Consider the following 20,145-nt stretch of genomic DNA (forward strand, 5'->3'; position numbering starts at 1 on the left):
TCACCACTGGTGTCCCCCAGGGGTCTGTTCTAGGCCCTCTCCTATTCTCGCTATCACCAAGTCACTTGGCTCTGTCATATCCCACATGGTCTCTCCTATCATTGCTATGCAGACGACACACAATTAATCTTCTCCTTTCCCCTTCTGATAACCAGGTGGCGAATCGCATCTCTGCATCTCTGGCAGACATATCAGTGTGGATGACGGATCACCACCTCAAGCTGAACTCGGCAAGACGGAGCTTCTTCCTCCCGGGGAAGGACTGCCCGTTCCATGATCTCGCCATCACGGTTGACAACTCCATTGTGTCCTCCTCCCAGAGTGCTAAGAACCTTGGCGTGATCCTGGACAACACCCTGCCGTTCTCAACTAACATCAAGGGCGTGACCCGTTCCTGTTAGGTCATTTGCTCTACACATTCGCAGAGTAAGACCCGCCTCACACAGGAAGCGGCGCAGGTCCTAATCCAGGCACTTGTCATCTCCCGTCTGGATTACTGCAACTTGCTGTTGGCTGGGCTCCCTGCCTGTGCATTAAACCCTACAACTCATCCAGAACCGCCGCAGCCCGTCTTGGTGTTCAACCTTCCCAAGTTCTCTCACGTCACCCCGCTCCTCCGCCTCTCTCCACTGGCTTCCAGTTGAAGCTCGCATCCGCTACAAGACCATGGTGCTTGCCTACGGAGCTGTGAGGGGAACGGCACCCCGTACCTTCAGGCTCTGATCAGGCCCTACACCCAAACAAGGGCACTGCGTTCATCCACCTCTGGCCTGCTCGCCTCCCTACCTCTGAGGAAGTACAGTTCCCGCTCAGCCCAGTCAAAACTGTTCGCTGCTCTGGCACCCCAATGGTGGAACAAACTCCCTCACAACGCCAGGTCAGCGGAGTCAATCACCACCTTCCGGAGACACCTGAAACCCCACCTCTTTAAGGAATACCTAGGATAGGATAAAGTAATCCTTCAAACCCCCCCCCTTAAAAGAGTTAGATGCACTATTGTAAAGTGGTTGTTCCACTGGATATCATAAGGTGAATGCACCAATTTGTAAGTTGCTCTGGAGCGTCTGCTAAATGACTTAAATGTAAATGTAATGTAATGTATGCTACAAATCCAACTTCATAAGAGGTTTTAAAAATAGGTTCTATTTGCAGTTCAATGCATAAGGTTGGGAATGTCAATACAATCAAACTAGCAAGGGCAATGATCAAATGTCAGTCAGAACGTGGCTAATAGGTTAGCGTATCTATTTATGTAGCTATTTATTTAGCAAGCTAAAAACATGGAGCCGAACGTTAGCTTGCTAGCTGCTTGAAAGATGTCATGTCATTGGACGAGTGGGTAAGTTGCTGACTTTTTCTCCTCATATCGTTTTTTTGTTGGCTACAGCTAGAGATTCAGGTGTCATTTGGTTAGCTAGCAAGTAATGTGAATCACTTTGCTAGCTAGTTAACTATGCTGAACTTGAATGACTGTTATCCATAGTTAGCATACATATTTCTTAGTTGTCAATCAAATGCAGCCCGCGACACAGTTAGCCATTGTTGCTGGGACCGTGGATGGGGATCCTAATAAAATACCAACTGCGTTTGGAATCGATCAAATGTGCGGCCAGGCAGTTCCCATTCAGTTGTCAAAACGTGGGCTGTGACAAGCATGCATAGGCAGTGTCATGACTGTCCTCGAGATTCTAAATAGGTCAGATCAGGTTTGCAACGAATAACTTCAATCAGATCCCCTTTCAACCGTAAAGGGGGAAGGAAATAACTAGTGGGGATTAACAACTCAAGTCCTGTTGTAAATCAAGAGAGAAAATCCAGGCTTGTGCTCTCCAGATACACCAAAGGAATGTGCTTTGTCTCAACAGACCTTTTTCCCACTGAAACTCTAACACGTTCAAAAGCTAATACTGGATCAATATTTTGAATGTAGAATGTGTGGAATGGTCAGAGGCGATCTATATAACACTAATGTAATTTTGTTTGTTATTTTGCGATGTCATTAAAAATGTTGTGAAGGAAATACTGTAACTTGGAAAGTATACCAACTATATATAATTGTTTTACATAACTTTGCACAGTGAGTGGAGCTTGTCAGCCTGTTGGAAGCTTGTCAGCCTGTTGGAACCACCCCTTTCGGGCAAAAGGTATGAAGAAAAAATACATTAGACCAGAAAAGCGTGAAGCTGCAGCTGCACGTTTAAAATGGTTTGAACTTTGAATCTCAACACGAGGTGGAGACGATAAACTCACCTCCTGGACAATCACTGATACGGATGATTAGCTGTTCTAAGTAAAGTATTTTCGAAAGTGAAATAAAGTAGGGCCATCCTGTTACTCTGCTCAAACCATCGTATTGCGCTAACCTCATCATCCCATTGGGGAACCATCGATACGGCTGGCTAAGCCTATCTTCAAAGAAGCTTCTTCAAGATCGAATGGAAGGAAAATCAACTCTGTATTTCTGTTCAGGACTACACAAGTCACTAGATACCGGAAAACTAAGAATTAGGACTACAGGAGGAGAATTGTTGGAACCATTTCACACAATCAGAGTCTTACAAGCAAAAGGGCCCAAACCCCTTTCCAAGGCTACCCCTTTCACCAAAAGACCCCCGGCAAACACAGGCATTTCACGTAAATACATTCATGATTTCTTTCTCAAAGCGGGCGGTGGTTCGTGTGCAAAGTATATGGTTACTGTAGGTGAGAGTAGTTTCTGAATGTGACAATGTTAAGTGTCTCTGTTTCTCTCTCCCCCTCTCCATCTCTTCACTAGGGTAGGGGGCAGCATTCGGAATTTTGGAAGAAAAGCATGCCAAAAGTAAACTGCCTGCTACTCAGGCCCAGAAGCTAGGATATGCATATAATTTGTAGATTTGGATAGAAAACCCTCTAAAGTTTCCAAAACTGTTAAAAATAATGTATGTGAGTGATATGGCAGGCGAAAACCTGAGGTGCTCTTCACCAGCTCGATGGATTTCAGTGAATGATGGTGATAATTTTAAGGCCAAGGAAAGCGGTTCTATCGCAAGAGCAAAAAGGAGTGGGGACAAAGGGCACCCTTGACGGGTCCCTCTGGTGAGGGAGAAGTATTTTGAATGTTGAGAGTTGGTGTGTATGCTAGCCGTAGGAGCAGACGTATCCATGAGATGAAATTMGACCCAAAACCAAATCTTCCCAAAATCTTAAATAAATAATCCCACTCCACCCGGTCAAAAGCCTTCTCCGCATCAAGAGAAACAACAATTTCGGGGTCTGGAGAGATAGGAGAGAGTATAATGTTCAAAAGCCGTCYTACATTGGAAAACAGTTGTTTCCCTTTGATGAAACCCGTATGATCTCAGATATGACATCCTGAAGGCAGGGTTGCAACCGACATGCTAGAGCCTTAGCTAATAATTTAACATCAGCGTTCAAAAGTAAAATGGCCAATATCCACCACATTCCGCCGGATCTTTATCTTAGATAGAGGCTTGGGTTAGCGTCGGGGGGAAAGTGCCCTGTGATAACGAGTCGGTGAACATATGTAATAGTAATGGGGTGAGTTGATCTGAGAATTTTTTGTAGAAATCGACAAGTGGCGGCTGGCCTTGCCACTTTGCATTAACTTTAGACCTTTTATCTTTTACCTTTATTTAACTAGGCAAGTCAGTTAAAGAACAAATTCTTATTTTCAATGACGGCCTAGGAACAGTGGGTTAACTGCCTTGTTCAGAGGCAGAATGACAGATTTGTACCTTGTCAGCTCGGGGATTCGATCTTGCAACCTTTCTAGTCCAACGCTCTAACCACTAGGCTACGCTGCCGCCCCATCATCAAGATGCAGAGGGTTATCCAGAACTTTACTCATGTCCATATCAATGGATGGGATATCCAAGTTATTGTAATGAACACGATGGGAGACAGAGAGCTTGTTTCAAGTGCAGGCCTCAGCAGGTGTTTATTTGTAAAGAACCACAGGAGGAGGCAGGTAGCTGGGTCCAGGGTCAGGCAGAAGGTCATACACAGGGGATCCAAAAAGGCAACAGTACAGGCAGGGAAAAGGCTAGTAACGTTGTCCGGGAGATCAGGAAATAGGTTGATATATATAGGCAAAAGGCATCATTAGTGAGGCAGGCAAAAACTATCATACATGGGAGGATTAAATGATGGGGAAAAACTGAGCTCCGAATAGAGGTGTGTCCCAAAACAAACAATACCTCACAATAATGGGGTGCAAAGAACTGAACTAAATAGTGTGTGATAATGACATACAGGTGTGTGAACAGGTGATCAGAATTCAGGTGATTGGGATCTGGAGAGTGAGCTGCGTTCAGGGGATCTATGTGTCTGAGAGTGTGAGTTGGAAGCAGACGTTACAGTTATCTAAAAAGTTGTCCATAGCCGTATTATCTGATGGGGGTTTGGATTGGTAGAGGTTAGAATACAATGACACGAAAGTTGAATTAATATTAGAGGGATAACTTGTAAGATTACGGGAGGAGTCATATACCTGAGAGATAAGATGAGATGCTGACTGGCGTTTAAGTTGGTGTGCCAAAAGGCGGCTGGCCTTGTCACCATATTCGTAGCGTATTTGTAGTACGTCCCCTTTGTTCGTTGCAACAGAAACTCTGCTTTATCAGTGGAAAGCAGATTCAATTGAGTTTGAAGTTTCAGCCTCTATCTGGGCTCTATCTAAAAAAGTAATCTATGCGCGAGTAGGCTTGATGAACATGAGAAGGAAGAAGGAGAAGTAGGAGAAGTCGTCTTTTGTGACTGGGTGGAAGAAGCGCCATGGATCAACACAACCCATTTGGGTCATGAATTTAGAAAAAGCTCTTGTCATCCCAGAAGGAGTTAGTGTTCTGGGATTAGACTGGGCAAGTCTTGGTTCAATAACACAGGTCCCAGCTGAAGATGAAGCGGTGGGTGTCAAGATTAGGGAGAGAGGCTCAAAGAGATGTCATAAATCTAGTGTCATTCCTGTTAGGGGCGTAAACATTCGCCAGTACTACAGGGGTTTGGAAGAGCGTGCCACTAACTATTGTATAACGTCCTCCAGGATCTGAAATGTTCCGTGAGGGTGAAAACTGTACTCGTTTGTGAATCACTATTGCCGTTCCCCTGGCTTTGCCGTTAAAATTAGAATGATAAACCTGTCCAACCCATGCTTCACGCAACCTAGTAGGGTCGTTAACACGTAGGTGTGTTTCTTGAAGAAAGGCGATATCAGGCTATTCAGATGGGAAAATACTCTGGAGCGCTTCATTTGCTCCCACAACRGTGAATGTTCCATGTCACCAGTCTGATTGGAAGCCCTAAAGTACCATCCTGACTTGTTGAACTAGACATGAATCCTTATGAGAGGAGAAGTCAAATGAAAAAGAAAGAGGAAAAGAGAGCTTGAGATAGGAGCAGCATGAGCAAAACATCTCAATAATAAAAAATAAAAAATCCTCTCAAAAAGCAGAGCGCAAGAATCTTTGGATAATGCCAACGTAACCCCACCACCCACAACATACACAAAAATAAAAATMATAGTACAACTCCCTTCAAAGAAAAAAGAAAAAAGGAAAAATACAAATCATAAACTCATCATTATGAACGAGTAATGAGAAACTTTGAAATGAACCAGTAGGCTATGAAAACGGTCAGCCCCTGTACACACCGTCTTCCCTCAAGTGTCCAACGCTAGCTGCAACGCAGCTACGAGGGGTATCTGTCAAAAGCACCCCTTGGGAAAAAGTCGTTTCGAAACCTCTTGGTGCAGAATCCGATCCAAGGAGATATTACGATATCTCGACACATTCCATCAGCAAACCTGATTGACCATTCTTTTCATGATTTCGAGCCAGCAGTCTCTGTGAATGAGCAACTTCCATCCTCCTTGAAGTCAATGCAATACTGTAGTTGAGATTAACTTCTCTTGCCCTTTGGACACTTCTGCTAGCACTGCGGCCATCTCAGCAAGAAAAACATTGACGTGCAGAGTGTACTCTGCTTCCGATGATAGATCTTCCGATTTGTGGGGGACTGTCACCCCTTACAATGGCACTAATGGCGTCAGTCCAGCAACTGACCCGAGGACTCCCACTGGTGAAACACTTTGCGATATCATAGACAGATATCCTCATCTCAGTTCGCAGGTACTGAAGAGGTTGCCACACGCGGACGCTGTTGTGACTTACAGGCCTCGACAGCCACTGAGCGTTTTGATGCACAAACACCAGGAGATTTGGTTGAAAGGTTACAGCCATTCTCATAACAACGCGGCTGCTGACAACTCGTACATGGGGTCCAACCTTTTCATTTGTGCCTCAGATACCAACACCAACCGCTGGTGGTGGGGGTCCCGAGCCATAAAGGGGGGGAATGGTAGCCCTGACCCATGATGAGCCTCATCGAGGCRGGTGGGGGTGTTGAGACTACGTGRAACACCGTACGAGGCCGCCAGAGCATAAAACWAATCTAGTTGTAAACTCCCCTATGAGAACCTGTGAGGAGCAGACACGCCCCTAGACGGGGATAATCTTAGAACACATCTAAAACATTACTGAGGTGTACCACACGGGTCGTAAAAGAAGTCCAGTGGACTTCCACCTCCGCAAAAATAGTCATGCCTTGCCATGTGTAGTTTCATCTACAATACAACTAGTAAAGTGCGCTAATCATGTTTTCCGGTAGTATAATATTTCAGAATAAATTGGTAGTACAACTGGTCCCCGTGAGTACTAGTACCAATGCCAGCACAGTCAGTCCAGCAACAATCAGTAAGAGGATTAGAGACCTCCCAAGTCAAATTGCTATGATAATAGCGACAGAGGAGTTAGTAGTCACTCAGATTGCAACATGTGTAAGGGATTCTCCAGAACACTCTTCTGATGGTCAACACACATGCCACTAATAAATAGAACCCTCCATTCAGGAGGAAAGTTATTAGAAGTCATGAACCATGATCACACCGCGTACGACTGGTTCAGTGCTTAGAGAGTACTTCCGTTGTGAGGTTAGCTCCTCCGTGGATGACATAGCTATGAAATAGACTCCCTCATACTTATCACCGCTACCATGGTGTAAACTACTACAGGTCCCCTTAGCACGTCTTGAGGTCGCCACCAATTCTTACTGATCTCCAGGCATCGACCTGGAAATTATCTGATGACGTCAGACTCATTCTGAACAGGTTGCAACCTAACAGGATACTTGGTTCTTTCCCTTGGCATGTGCGCTTATGTAAGCACGAACACACACGTACAAAGGAACATTTAATGAGGATTCATGCTCGGATCACTTAAGGGTCCGAACAAAATACCAGCCTTAGTAAAGTTGAACATTTACTCTGAGGCCTTTGCCTCTACAGCTACAGTACTCACCAGTTTCTCCACAGAGGTCCATAGGTCATCCCTGTAGACTTCCCGAAACTGGTGCCTTGCAGCTGTAGACTAATCATGTAGTTATCAACTTAGGATAGTGCCCTAAGCAACACACCGCAAATTAGGAACGCCCTAGCGATGACATTAGACAATGCCATGATAGTCATTTTGACAAGATTTTGAATGTACGTATGTAGAATGTAGTCAAATTAGATGCTGTATATCTTTTGTTTATGCTTTCATTCCTTTTCATTTAATTTCCTTTGACACTTAAGAAGTGATAGAGCCATAAACAAAGTCCCCATACAACCATKATTTAGTGCCACAACACCGCTCATTTGGGAAGAAATTAAATTATATATTTTGTGAGTGTGTGTGCGTTGTTAACATCTGCCTAAGTTACTGCCCATATCTTCCAGTCTGGACGACCAGACGACAGGTCCAGAACGGCGATCCCAATCCGGACATCCTTCACCCATCCTTGTGGCGCCCTGTTCCATTTGRAGAAATCCTACCCGGGTCAACCACKAGAGGGAGACTGCAACGACGATTACCAACCGGACATCCACTGCTCATCCTTGTTGTGGKCTGCTCCGCTTTCAGAGAGCCTACCAAGGTCAACCACCAGAGGTGGGCCGCAACAGAGATCAACAACCAGGACATCACGTGGTCATTATTTTATGTTGGTTTGCAACTTGCAGGATAATCACAAGATTTAAACCACCAGAGGGGGACTGTCATGACGTGGACTTTTCTGGGTGTAGATCGTGGTTCCACCCTCCCTCACTCTCTCTCCTAAACGTAGGTTTTGTTATCTCAGGTTATAAATTCCTGGCAGAGACTCTCTCCCCCTGGTCATGTAGAAAGAGAGGGAGAGAGCACAGAGAGAACAAKGCACTTCACTTGGCCAAACTCCTATATCCCAAAAATGGGAGAATTAAACAATATTTCTACTTTTGAGAATGTGGGAAGGGTCCGTGGACACTTAAGGTGCAGTTATGATGAGTGTGTTTCATTTGGTGATCTCATGATGGACAGGAAACACACATAACTATATCTCTTAAAGTGTACATTTCCCAGCTGTCAGGTTTACATCTAAATATTGTTAAACATATGTGATTAAACATGAAACTATTTGTGGAAAGATGTAATGTGATGTCAACCTTTTAAATGAGAGTATGGATTTTCATAAAAAGATTAACTAGTCAGTTGCCACGCCCACGTGAGCATAGACATTACGTCGGCGTCATMGACCTCCCTTTTCTACTGAAATGCATAAAACCCACTCCTGATGAAATTCACACCAGACCACGCAAACCTCGGTGTAAGCTAAGGTTGCAAATAGTTGAATTTCTGAGACCAAAACATGCCGGGTGACGCTGGTGTGTGAAGTGGTTTCAACTACAACTCTACCAAAGAACAAGACTATACCACATGGAGTATTGGTTACACGGCTGGAAACGGTTCAACTCTYAGACTATCGATCCCCACAGAATAAGAGCAAATCTTAGACGTATAATTACTAGTCTGCAGCTAGAAATTACGTAAACCTAGGACGAGAATACAGATAACCGCCGTAGCACCTATTCTATGAGAACATTTCTGAATCGTACTACGAAGGTTCCATTCTAACCACCTACAACCATGYAAGACTTTGTGACTTCAATGAAAGTTAACCAGAGACTCTGATGAACCCTACAGGACGATCAAGGATTCCAACAGGGAAGACAACAACATACGGGCATAAATATATATACATTGCGATTATTCTCGAATGTGCGGCCGTTCATGTGCAAAGGATTAGCATTTCAATGAATACAATTGTAGACTGTATGTAGTGAATCTATTTGTCTTTCCCGCTCTTTCTCAGTCCCACCCCTTCCCTTTGTCTACCAAGCTGTCATATCYGCTTAGCCCACTAGGGACTTTGTTAGTTGTTAGTAACCAATATCCATCATTGTTAGTAACCAATATCTGTTTTTATGTATTTCTGTGATTATTTAGTTAGTAAATAAATAATTAAMCCAATTTGTATATTGCTGATTKATAATTTATGCTAYGGTTTGTGCAGATAATAACCAATAATTTTACGACTTTCAGATGAGACTGATAGAAGGTAAAGAATAATTAATGATTGACTGTTATTAATATAAAAGATCTTCAGATCTTTAAGAGTGGATTCGGGAGAAAGCTGCTCTATATAAACTAATGTTTCCGTGGTGCCCCGGATTCCTAATGAGTTAGTTATTGCCTGATTCGATTTGAAAACAGCATGTCATCTCATTTAACCATAGTAAAGACACGACAGTGGGCTCAATAGCATTCCGCTATAGGATTTCCTCTGATCCTGGTCTGATCACTCTGATCCTCTTTGTCCTCCTGGCACACCATATGTGCCCACAATCCAACTAGGCCACCGGGTCATATGGAACTCTCTCGCTCTCTCTCTCTCTCTCTCAAATGTAAATTAGCTTCATTGGCAAGAGAGGGGAAATCAATGTTGCCAAAGCAATACAATACAGAAAGAAATAGTGTCAAATCAATGTTGAAAGATCCCCTCCCTTTCTCTGTTGGTGAGCATTGACAAACTATAAGTATTGAATTCCGGCCATAGATACACTCACCCATTCTCCTCGGCGACCTCCTCCTCTTTGGCCTTGGCAGGTTTTAGAGCTGTCAATCATAAATTAAAGAACAGTGTGAGACGGCTGTCCCTCTATGCTGCTGATACAGATCAATTTACTGGCTTGTTTAGTAGACAAAGGGAATTGTTTATAGATTAGGTTTAAGTCAGTTATTACCTTCTTGTTTCTTCTCTTCTTTGAATGTTACTTGTTTTACCTGTTTTAAAACACAACGCGATAGTTTGAGTAATAGAACATTTAAATGGTGATAAACCCCCCCCTTTTCTTTCTCTCGCTTGTGGGGGACTTACTGGTGCAGGTGGGGCATTGGTCTTCTCCTCATCGCCTAGTTTCCCAGGAGGCTGGGGAACCCCCTTCACCACCCAGCTGAACATCCTGCAACATACACAAAGTGACAATTAGAGTGCTAAATAGAGCTTTACGTGAATCCACTACCATGGTAAACTCGGGGAAACAGGGAAACCGCTGGTAAACTGGATCTTGAGGTGAACCACCAGGCAAATACACAAATAKGTTGTTAAAGGGGCAATCTGCAGTAGATACATCCATTTTTGGATGAACGTACAAATTAATAATAAAATGTTTTCATTAATTCTTACAGAATATACAGTGCATTCAGAATGTTTTCAGACATTCAGACATTATGTTACAGCCTTGTAAAAAAAAAATGATTAAATAGTTTTTTTCCTCATCAATCTCCACACAATACCCCATAATGACAAAGCAAAAACAAGTTTGTATAAAAAAATAAAATAATGAAATATGACATTTTCTAAAATATTCAGACCCTTTACTCAGTACTTTGTTGAAACACCTTTGGCAGCGATTACAGCATTGAGTCTTCTTGGATATGATGCTACAAGCTTGGCACACCTGTATTAGGGGAGTTTCTCCCATTCTTCTCTGCAGATCCTCTCAAGCTCTGTCAGGTTGGATGGGGAACTCTACGGACAATTCCTTCAACTTCATGGCTTGGTTTTTGCTCTGACATGCATGGTCAACTGTGGGACCTTATATAGACAGGTGTGTGCCCTTCCAAATCATATCAAATCAATTGAATTTACCACAGGTGGACTCCAATCAAGTTGTAGAACTATCTCAAGGATGATAAATGGAAACAGGATGCACCTGAGCTCCATTTCGAGTCTCACAACAAAGGGTATGAATACTTATGTAAATAAGGTAAACAAAAATAATTTCTTAAAACCTGTTTTCACTTTGTCATTAGGGGGTATTGTGTGTAGATTGATGAGGAAAACATTTATTTAATCCATTTTAGAKTAATGCTGGAATGTATCAAAATGTGAAKAAAGTCAAGCGGTCTGAATACTTTCCGACTGCACTGTAACTTATAAATGCTTCAAGAGCTTAGTTCAACTGTTGTACCCCGTCAGAACCCAAAGTATATGCTTGTTTTARTCCAATGTGTGTAAACAAAGTAAATGTAAACAAACCCTTTATGGCCTCAAAGTGGGGGTAAAAAGGTTTGTAATTGTTTCAACAGCTGATTGCCACATTAAAGTCTTTGAGTGTGTGAGAGTCAATCTGGGCACGCAGCCAGACACCTGGTGTGTTTTCTGCCTGTTTTTCTACCCTCTCTCTCCTTACCCTACCTCTACTGWCCCTCTCTACCCTGCCATTAGCTTGTTAACCTGCCTGTTCCTGTCCTGCTGGGCTGTTTGTCTCTCCARCGAACCCTCCCTTATCTCTTTGTGGTACGTCTCCTGTAATTCCCTTCCCTCCTTTCTTAGCTTATTAACCTTCTTGTCTAACCTACTGTATGTCCTGGATAGGGTCCTGCCACCTGAGCATGGCTGATAGAGGGGTATTTGCAGCCATGTTTGGTAAGAAGCTCTTAACACAGTACTCTAAATAGCTCACCAGACAGTCTTGATGTTTACTTTCGGAAAACAGCCACCCACCCAAAAACCACATAACGTTAAAGTAATTGCCATAATACAGTAGTTAAACCAAATACTGCAACAAATCARAGCTTTATTGATTTAATATGCAGATAATTCTGTAGTAAGCCTATGAGTATTGCAGAGTTTGGGAGGATATTTCCCTACATAATGGTGCCCTTTGAGAGTACAATTCCCTTCATATGGTTTTGCCCCATGTGAGGAGACAATCCCCTACAGCAGTGTTTCTTATTAACCTTTTCACGATTAAGTTCCAAATATTTTTAATGGTCCCTCCAAGCGTGAGWTTTTTTTAATGTGCTTTATGTCAGAATGTGATTGTTATGCAACAGGACAGTTAACCTGCATTGCCCTCAAATCTGCTAATTATCTATAGGCTGTGTTTCAATTTGTACATTTCAAATTAGCTAGATTGGAAAGCTGATGCTGGAAGAGTGTGGGATTGCTGTACTAATTGTAAACATACAATGTGTGGCCCTTTGAACCTGGTTGGTTAGCTACCTGCAAATTCATGCAGGGTAGTAACATCACGAGTTGTGATTATGGTTCATTGTTTACCTAGCTAGCTAACGTTAGCTGGCTGGCTCGTTAGCTGGCTGACCTTATTATTCATATCTCAGAGTCATTTGCTTAGCTAGCTATAGCCTAATGTTAGCTAGCTAACATTGAACCTGGTTGATTAGCTACCTGCAGATCCATGCAGGGTAGTAACGTCATGAGTTGTGATTATGGTCATTGTCTTAACAAAAGACTCTCAGGTGCGTTTGTCAATTCAGTCTGGCCATCTACTCCGATTTCAGAGCACTCTCGTGCCAGAGAGCGCGGCATAACTGATGAATTTACAAACGCTCAACACCCGTTGAATATAGGCGGTGTCAGTAAACGTCAGTAACCTCATCGGCCAGAGCGTCTGGTGTGCGCTCTGAACGCGAAACACTCAGAATTTACGAACAGACAATCTGACAGCATAGTTGCAGTCACCAACGCTCTGGATGACATAACAGCCTAACCAGCTCTGCTAGGGCCAGTAATGTTCAGTGAGCTGTTCTCTCTCACTTCAACTTTCATAGCAAAATTACTTTCCCATTGTTCTTCAACTGTTGTGTATGATATACCATTTTGTAGCTCTGTGTCTCTCCTTTTATCCAATGTAAAAAACAAAATGTCAAATTTTGCTACATAAGACTGATTTGAGCCGGTCGGTCACAAATATGATGTGTGTATACATTATTTTTGAAGGTTGTACTGATTATGATGTGCTAATGCTAAGCTGATTGCCAGCTATGTGTGGAGACATGTTTGTTGACATCATACAATGCATTCTGGGTGTCATGTAAACATCTGTCAGACCAAAGATGTTATAAGAAAACGAGGTGAAGGGATAGTTCACTTGTTTTTCGAGTAAACTTCCGGAAGTGAATGAGAATAAGTGAATCATGATAGATGACACACCCCCTTCTACATGCATACGGTAAACAGACCCAACTCATCTTGTAACCTCTTATTTTTTGTTGACTCGGAAAAACAAACATGACTGCGTGCACAAACTCTAACCACCATTGGATTACTTCAGACTTTTACTCATCTATTTCCATCACCGGTGAGCTGACCTGTAATAAATTGTAAATAGTCATTGCTATTAGCTACTTATAATTATGGTTTATGCCAGCCGAGAGATAGCTAAATATGACCGCTTGTGTTAGCTCACTCTTTCCTCAGCGCTAGGACTAATGTAGCATACATTTTCTGATTATGATGGGAATTGTGCTATGCTGTTGCTACTTCTATGAATGTCTGAACATTGCATCCAAAAATAAACAGCTCACCTCGAGGACAAAACGTTGTAAAGACTGTGTTGGTGCAAATTGTTTCTGTGAAAAAACAGTGTAGCCAACTTAAACGCTGACTGTTGCATCAATTGTAACTAGACGTGTTAATGAAGTGTTGTAGAGGCGAAAGAAACGCAAACCTATTTAGGCGAGGTTCTGGCTAGCGGAGTGGAACACTTTAAAAAAATGAAGGAGAGCCGCAAAGTCTAGGAGCTCAGATGCAAAAATGTTATGTCCAACGTTTCGACAGACAAGCAGTCTTCATCAGGGTATAATGACAAACGCTGCGGGGTGACTCATTTATATAGTGTCAAAAGACACACACAGGTGTCTGTAATCATGGCCTGATATCATTGGTTAATTCTCATATATTAAAATAGGATATCAAAAACATAAATGGATAAAGTACGATCATAGATACAATTTGGCTACATAAGCCTACAAACATTTACAATGAATAGCAAAGTCACAATAATCACAAGAATGGCTTCAGATCAAAGTCTACGTTGTGACCGAAGGGAGCAAGGGTCTTTAAATTAAAGATCCAGGCAGCCTCTCGTTTTAATAATAAATTGTCGAGGTCACTCCCTCTCCTAGGGAGGGTGACATGTTCAAAGCCAATATAACGTAGAGACGAAATTGAGTGGTTTGCTTCCAAAAAGTGGGCCGCAACTGGGTAAGTCAAGTTTTTGCACCTAGGGGCGCAAATACGCTTTGTGCAGGGATATCTTGGGGTGGTAAATCAGAGTTTACCAATTGATCTCTGAGGTTTCTGCCCCGCGATAATACGACCAAGGGAAGGTCCGATTCCCTTCATTTGCTCAGAACACTTTGAATATGAAGGGGTCTAATCACACCGGTTTGAGCGTACGCTACAGAGACCATTGTAGAATGATCAAACCAGTGTGCTCGTACACATCAAACGGTTCATCCTGGTCCTAGGGACCTAAGGGGAGCACGTTTTGTTTTTGCCTTAGCAGGACACATCTGATTCAAATCATCAAACTTGATTATTTATTTTTTTATATATATTTTTTATTTCACCTTTATTTAACCAGGTAGGCTAGTTGAGAACAAGTTCTCATTTGCAACTGCGACCTGGCCAAGATAAAGCATAGCAATTCGACGCATACAACAACACAGAGTTACATATGGAATAAACAAAACATACAGTCAATAATACAGAAGAAAAATAAGTCTATATACAATGTGAGCAAATGAGGTGAGATGGGAGGTAAAAGGCAAAAAAAAGGCCATGGTGGCGAGGTAAATACAATATAGCAAGTAAAACACTGGAATGGTAGATTTGCAGAGGAAGAATGTGCAAAGTAGAAATATAAATAATGGGGCGCAAAGGAGCAAAACAAATAAATAAGAGTAGGGGAAGAGGTAGTTGTTTGGGCTAAATTATGGATAGGCTATGTACAGGTGCAGTAATCTGTGAGCTGCTCTGACAGCTGGTGCTTAAAGCTAGTGAGGGAGATAAGTGTTTCCAGCTTCAGAGATTTTTGCAGTTCGTTCCAGTCATTGGCAGCAGAGAACTGGAAGGAAAGACGACTAAAGGAGGAATTGGCTTTGGGGGTGACCAGTGAGATATACCTGCTGGAGCGCGTGCTACGAGTGGGTGCTGCTATGGTGATCAGTGAGCTGAGATAAGGCGTGGCTTTACCTAGCAGAGACTTGTAGATAACCTGTAACCAGTGGGTTTGGCGACGAGTATGAAGCGAGGGCCAACCAACGAGAGCGTACAGGTCGCAATGGTGGGTAGTGTATGGGGCTTTGGTGACAAAACGGATGGCACTGTGATAGACTGCATCCAGTTTGTTGAGTAGGGTGTTGGAGGCTATTTTATAGATGACATCACCGAAGTCGAGGATCGGTAGGATGGTCAGTTTTACGAGGGTATGTTTGGCAGCATGAGTGAAGGATGCTATGTTGCAATATAGGAAGCCGATTCTAGATTTAATTTTGGATTGGAAATGCTTAATGTGAGTCTGGAAGGAGAGTTTACAGTCTAAACAGACACCTAGGTATTTGTAGTTGTCCACGTATTCTAAGTCAGAGCCGTCCAGAGTAGTGATGCTGGACGGGCGAGCAGGCAGTGATCGGTTGAATAGCATGCATTTAGTTTTACTTGCGTTTAAGAGCAGTTGGAAGCCACGGAAGGAGAGTTGTATGGCATTGAAACTCGTCTGGAGGTTAGTTAACACAGTGTCCAAAGAGGGGCCAGAAGTATACAGAATGGTGTCGTCTGCGTATAGGTGTATCAGAGAATCACCAGCAGCAGAAGCGACATCATTGACGTATACAGAGAAAAGAGTCGGCCCAAGGATTGAACCCTGTGGCACCCCCATAGAGACTGCCAGAGGTCCGGACAACAGGCCCTCCGATTTGACACACTGAATTCTATCAGAGAAGTAGTTGGTAAACCAGGCGAGGCAATCATTTGAGAAACCAAGGCTGTCGAGTCTGCCAATAAGAATGTGGTGATTGACAGAGTCGAAAGCCTTGGCCAGGTCGATGAATACGGCTGCGCAGTAATGTCTCTCATCGATGGCGGTTATGATGTCGTTTAGGACCTTGAGCGTGGCTGAGGTGCACCCATGACTAGCTCTGAAACTAGATTGCATAGCGGAGAAGGTACGGTGGGATTCGAAATGGTCGGTAATCTGTTTGTTAACTTGGCTTTCGAAGACCTTAGAAAGACAGGGTAGGATAGCTATAGGTCTGTAGCAGTTTGGGTCTAGAGTGTCTCCCCCTTTGAAGAGGGGGATGACCGCGGCAGCTTTCCAATATTTGGGAATCTCAGACGATACGAAAGAGAGGTTGAACAGGCTAGTGATAAGGGTTGCAACAATTTCGGCAGATAATTTTAGAAAGAGAGGGTCCAGATTGTCTAGCCTGGCTGATTTGTAGGGGTCCAGATTTTGCATCTCTTTCAGAACATCAGCTATCTGGATTTGGGTGAATGAGAAATGTGGGGGCTTTGGCGGGTTGCTGTGGAGGGTGCCGGGCAGTTGACCGGGGTAGGGGTAGCCAGGTAGAAAGCATGGCCAGCCGTAGAGAAATGCTTATTGATATTCTCAATTATAGTGGATTTATCGGTGGTGACAGTGTTTCCTAGCCTCAGTGCAGTGGGCAGCTGGGAGGAGGTGCTATTATTCTCCATGGACTTTACAGTGTCCCAGAACTTTTTTGAGTTAGAACTACAGGATGCAAATTTCTGTTTGAAAAAGCTAGCCTTAGCTTTTCTAACTGCCTGTGTATATTTGTTCCTAATTTCCCTGAAAAGTTGCATATCACGGGGGCTATTCGATGCTAATGCAGAACGCCACAGGATGTTTTTGTGCTGGTCAAGGGCAGACAGGTCTGGAGTGAACCAAGGACTATATCTAGTCCTAGTTCTACATTTGTTGATTGGGGCATGCTTATTTAAGATGGTGAGGAAGGCACTTTTAAAGAATAGCCAGGCATCATCTACTGACGGGATGAGGTCAATGTAATTCCAGGATACCCCGGCCAGGTCGATTAGAAAGGCCTGCTCGCAGAAGTGTTTTTAGGGAGCGTTTGACAGTGATGAGGGGTGGTAGTTTGGTCGCAGACCCATTACGGATGCAGGCAATGAGGCAGTGATCGCTGAGATCTCGATTGAAAACAGCAGAGGTGTATTTGGAGGGCGAGTTAGTTAGGATGACATCTATGAGGGTGCCCGTGTTTACGGAGTTGGAGTTGTACCTGGTAGGTTCACTGAGAATTTGTGTGAGATTGAGGGCATCAAGCTTAGATTGAGTTGATTGAGTTAAATGATGAGTTAATCATTTAAGTCAGCTGTGTAGTGCTAGGGCAAACACAAAAGCGTGCACCCCTTTGTGACCAGGACCAGGATTAAGAAACTCTGACCTACAGTTTTGATGAAAAATGTGCCTGCAAATGTTGCCAACCAGTGATACTCATTTCTTATATCAACTCGTCTTCCATTACAAAGACACACAATTCAGTTCCAAAGCTACGTCGACGTCTCTCCCTAAAACAAAAACAGAAATACCACAGAGACACGACGGCCACGAACCACTGAGGGGACACGCACCAAGTGCTAGGAGATACTATTTGGAAGACGTGTAGACATATAGCAAACATATAACAAAGGCTGGTCTAGTTTATAGTCAGTCTCTTTTTAGCAGTAGTCTCTTGTTAGCGGTATGGTATGCCACAGATAAAGTCTACACCAGCGGTCACCAAGCCTTGGCCTCAATACCTTGATTAGCTGAATCAGGTGTACTAGCGCTGCCGTGGAACATAACTCTGCTCAGTAGTTTGAGGATGCATAGGGGGACTTCTATAAGGGTGAGGGTGCTAGGACTTACCTGAGGGTCTTAACAGTGGTCCGTCATCCCAGAAGCGGTGAGAGTGTGTAGGCTGCGGAGCGCTGGGTGATGTGGGAGGATTAAAGCAAGCTAGGCTGTGCCAACGGGATTAGCCGCCTGAAGGACAGCACTCGCTGCTCCGCTGAAAGGGTGGGGCAGGGATTAGCCCGCAGAACCCACAGAAACCTGGAGAACATTTCAGAAGAAGCAGAGAAGACGCAAAAGGGTCAAAACAAGGGTATGCATGAAGAACTGGAAATCAAGGTTTGGCAAGACAACCTTTCTCCTGTCAAATAATATTTGTTACCTTGAGAAACTTAGAGAACCCAGAACCAAGATCTCGCATTCCGGATCTCATAACCAATCCAACAGAACCAGTGAAGCTGGAGAAGCCCACTTAGGCTTTATTATTATTGTTTGTCTGTATTCTGATATGCTATTTGGGGGAAGAAAACTACTAAATCATTATACACTTTTGCAGGTCTCAAGTGTTGACAGGTGTTTTCAAGGGTCTTGTCTCCTACTTGTACATTTAACATTTACATTTAAGTCATTTAGCAGACGCTCTTATCCAGAGCGACTTACAAATTGGAAAGTTCATACATATTCATCCTGTACTGACCAGTGGTGGAAAAAGTACTCAATTTTCATACTTGAGTAAAAGTAAAGATACCTTAAAAGAAAAGAAAAGTAAAAGTAACCCGGTAAAATACTACTTGAGTAAAAGTCTAAAAGTATTTGTTTTTAAATGTACTTAAGTATCAAAGGTAAAAGTATAAATCATTGAAAATGTCTTGTATAAAACAATCAAGACAACACGATTTTCTTGTTTTTTAAATTTAGGGATCACAGTTCAACACTCGGACGTCATTTACAAATGAAGCATTTGTGTTTAGTGAGTCTGCCAGATCAAAGGCAGTAGGGATGACCAGGGATTTTCTCTTGATAAGTGCGTGAATTAGACAATTTTCCTGTCCTGCTAAGCATTCAAAATGTAACGAGTACTTTTGGGTGTCAGGGAAAATGTAAGGAGTAAAAAGTACATTCTTTTCTTCAGGGATGTAGTGGAGTAAAAGTAAAAGTAATCAAAAATATAAATAGTAAAGTATAGACACCCCAAAAAACTACTTAAGTAGTACTTAAAAGTATTTTTACTGAAGTACTTTACACCACTGGTACTGACCCAATGACTCGGTATCGTCACTGAGTCAAAAGGAGTATTTAACTCACATTCCTGTCTAACCTCTCTCTATTCTTTGTTTACCTCATGCCCACTCTATCCATCACTTTCTCTCTATCTACCTCCGTTTGTCCTCACTTTCTCTGATTCAGTCTTTGACTGCGAATGCAGGAACTGCGAAAGCCTAACATTTTCTCCTCTAGGTCATGAGAAAATCTCAAAGCAAAAGAATGCACTTTCACTTTCTTTGCCCCTCCCCCTCTAGTGTTTCATTTCCAATCATGGCATTAGCAGGATGATGGAATGGTCAGCATCACAAAAAGAAACACCTGTCATCTGCTCAACGAACCCTGACCCTGAGTTATACCACTTCCTGTGTCGTAAAACCCTGTTTACGCCAACACACAGCCAATCATCACACACACAGACAGACAGAGAGAGAGAGAGAGAGAGAGAGAGAGAGAGAATATGTTGGGTATGTGTTATTGCGGGGGATATATAGTATGGTGTTTTGGGCTAGGGGGTTGGGGTAGGTATTTTGAAATAGGATTCTGCCGTGGTTACATTTGGCTAGGTCCTGCTACAATCCATAACTTTTGATTGTGAGTGTGTCTTTGTCATAAACAATTAGAGTTTTAGTTAACTAGGACATAGATCCTCGTGCCTTCTGGGGCAGAACCTATGCTACAGGTGTATTCTATGTCAGTGCCAGGTATAAACCACAGCACAGATGTATCTCTATCTCAGGTAACTGTGGACACAGGGCCAAAGCTGTTAATGTGGCCCGAAGAGGATTAGCCGCGTCCAGCGTCAGCAAAAGAGAGGATAGTCTTCTATGCCTGAGCTCCCT

General features: G+C 43.1%; 1 protein-coding gene across 1 annotated transcript in view; it reads right to left on the minus strand.

The window, feature by feature from the left end:
• The window catches only part of cngb1a (cyclic nucleotide gated channel subunit beta 1a), a 70,757-nt gene extending 52,582 nt beyond the window's left edge, over positions 1 to 18,175 (minus strand). Inside the window, exons 1-4 of the mRNA XM_024146261.2 lie at positions 18,116 to 18,175; positions 10,291 to 10,375; positions 10,157 to 10,196; positions 9,980 to 10,028 (exon numbers count right to left, since the gene is read on the minus strand). Of these exons, the coding sequence (XP_024002029.2) occupies positions 9,980 to 10,028; positions 10,157 to 10,196; positions 10,291 to 10,374 (173 nt within the window). The 5' untranslated portion in view covers position 10,375; positions 18,116 to 18,175. The remainder of the gene's footprint in view (positions 1 to 9,979; positions 10,029 to 10,156; positions 10,197 to 10,290; positions 10,376 to 18,115) is intronic.
• Between the last annotated feature and the right edge of the window lie 1,970 nt (positions 18,176 to 20,145).

The sequence above is a fragment of the Salvelinus sp. IW2-2015 genome, unplaced genomic scaffold (genome assembly GCF_002910315.2).
Source record: "Salvelinus sp. IW2-2015 unplaced genomic scaffold, ASM291031v2 Un_scaffold16331, whole genome shotgun sequence".
NCBI classification, from domain to species: Eukaryota; Metazoa; Chordata; class Actinopteri; order Salmoniformes; family Salmonidae; genus Salvelinus; species Salvelinus sp. IW2-2015.